The sequence below is a fragment of the Chenopodium quinoa genome, unplaced genomic scaffold, assembly GCF_001683475.1.
Source record: "Chenopodium quinoa cultivar QQ74 unplaced genomic scaffold, ASM168347v1, whole genome shotgun sequence".
NCBI lineage: Eukaryota > Viridiplantae > Streptophyta > Magnoliopsida > Caryophyllales > Amaranthaceae > Chenopodium > Chenopodium quinoa.
In genome coordinates this window covers 4,875,225-4,877,057 of record NW_018743955.1, presented here as the reverse complement: position 1 = coordinate 4,877,057, position 1,833 = coordinate 4,875,225, and the positions used below count along the sequence as shown (strand labels likewise).

Sequence of the window (1,833 nt, the reverse complement as noted above, 5' to 3'; positions counted from 1 at the left end):
CTAGTCCAATACTTATGTTGTATGCTCAACTGGTGTTGGTTTTTGTAATCTGAATTTCTGATGTAATACTAATGTTTTTTCCTTTTTTGGTTTGCCAACCTCCCCAAAATTCTCTGCCATTTGGTAATGGTTTGTTAATAATGTGTTCCTCACCAATACCCATAATGCTTATTATATGTTGGTCAAAATGGTTCAGCTACAACGACTTTAAAAGCCTCTTGAAGACTCTAATATATGAGAGTTTTACAAGGGAAGAATTTGAGAGCCGATGGAACTCCCTCATTAATGAGTATAAGTTGTTGGACAATGATTGGTTGTGTGAACTTTACAATGAGAGGCATATGTGGGTGCCTGCCTTCATGAAACAGCATTTCTGGGCAGGAATGAAAATGATTCAACGTGTTGAAAGTATTAACAACTTCTTGATGGTTTCGACAATAGGAAAACAATGCTACATGAGTGCCCTATGAAGTATAACAGGGCCATGACCAAGCGTATCAAGGATGAAACTGATGCGGATGCAAGGTGTTCGAAGTATGTACGATGTCTTGTAAGTGGGTTTAAGTTGGAGAAGCTGTTTCAGAAAATTTATACCGACACAAAATTCCAAGAAATTCAAACGGAGTATGCACGTTTGATTTATGTTTACCCCAGGGATGAGCGATAGGTAGGAAACAATGTGATCTAGTATTTGTCAGAGGACAGGGTTTGGGTTATTCCTGAAGGATCAAAGCAGGAAAAAATTACTGACCGCCGTAGGTTGTACAGTGTTACATACAATGCGGAAACGAAGGAAGTAGCTTGTGATTGTAGGAAGATTGAAACTTTCAGAATTTTGTGCAAGCAATGCATACATATTTTAGACCAAAATCATGTATTTGAGATTCCCCAAAAATACATTCTAGACAGGTGGAGAAAGGATGTTATCAGAAGGCACACCAGAGTTAAGGTGTCGTACTATGACCCTACCGAGACAGTGGAATGTAGAAGGTTTAATCGAATGATGACCAAGTTTGAGTGTGTTTGTGATGAGGCTTCTACAATTGATGATGCCACATGTGATATGGTGTTAGAGAGGCTTAATCAGCTGTCCAATGATGTCCGAAAGGCTAGGATTGCCTTCCAAGAAAACCAGAATCCACCAGATATGCCTAACCGCAACATCCCTATATCTGTGATCGGGTCTAACACTGCTGCAGCTAATGTAACCCCTCCTTCAGTAAAAAAAATCTATTGCAAACGACAAGGATGTACCTATTAAAGATCCCAAGACTAGGGAAAAAACCTTGGGGTCGTCCTAAGGGATCTAGGTACAAGTCGTTAGCTAAGACAGGGTACAAAAAACAACCGCGGGGAAAGCAGGATCCGCCAACTTGGCCGGACACCGACACATGCATAACTACTTACACCTTTTCCTCTCGTAATGCATTAACTGCTACAACACATAGTACACACAACTGCATTCTACAACACGAATTTGAGTTTCAACAAAAGACGGACCATACAAAGTAATAGAGAACAAATCAATATCAATTGGGCGTATGAACAGAACTCGGTACACACATTGCGTCTACAAAGAAGAAGCGCGGATATTGCTTAACTAGAAGTATTTTAACTTATTGTCAATGAGTTACAACATAAAACGGGTGTACCGAGTAGATACCATGGAATCAAAACGGGTATAGCATGCACAGCTAATTTATTAACCAAGTTTTTTTTTTTTGAACATCTTATAACTAATCACACAAGTTTCATTTTATTTACCTCCTACCCCCTAACCATATCACCTACACATGTATCGTTTTATTTACCTCCCCAACCCTGACCACATGC

The 1,833-nt window shown here is 39.6% G+C and overlaps 1 protein-coding gene across 1 annotated transcript; it reads left to right on the top strand.

Annotated features, from left to right (window-relative positions):
- The first annotated feature begins 484 nt into the window (after positions 1-484).
- Positions 485-1,261, top strand: LOC110689467 (protein FAR1-RELATED SEQUENCE 1-like). The gene is made up of 2 exons (XM_021866255.1): positions 485-632; positions 726-1,261. The coding sequence occupies exons 1-2, from the start codon at positions 485-487 to the stop codon at positions 1,259-1,261; spliced, it is 684 nt and encodes a 227-aa protein (XP_021721947.1).
- Positions 1,262-1,833: the final 572 nt, after the last annotated feature.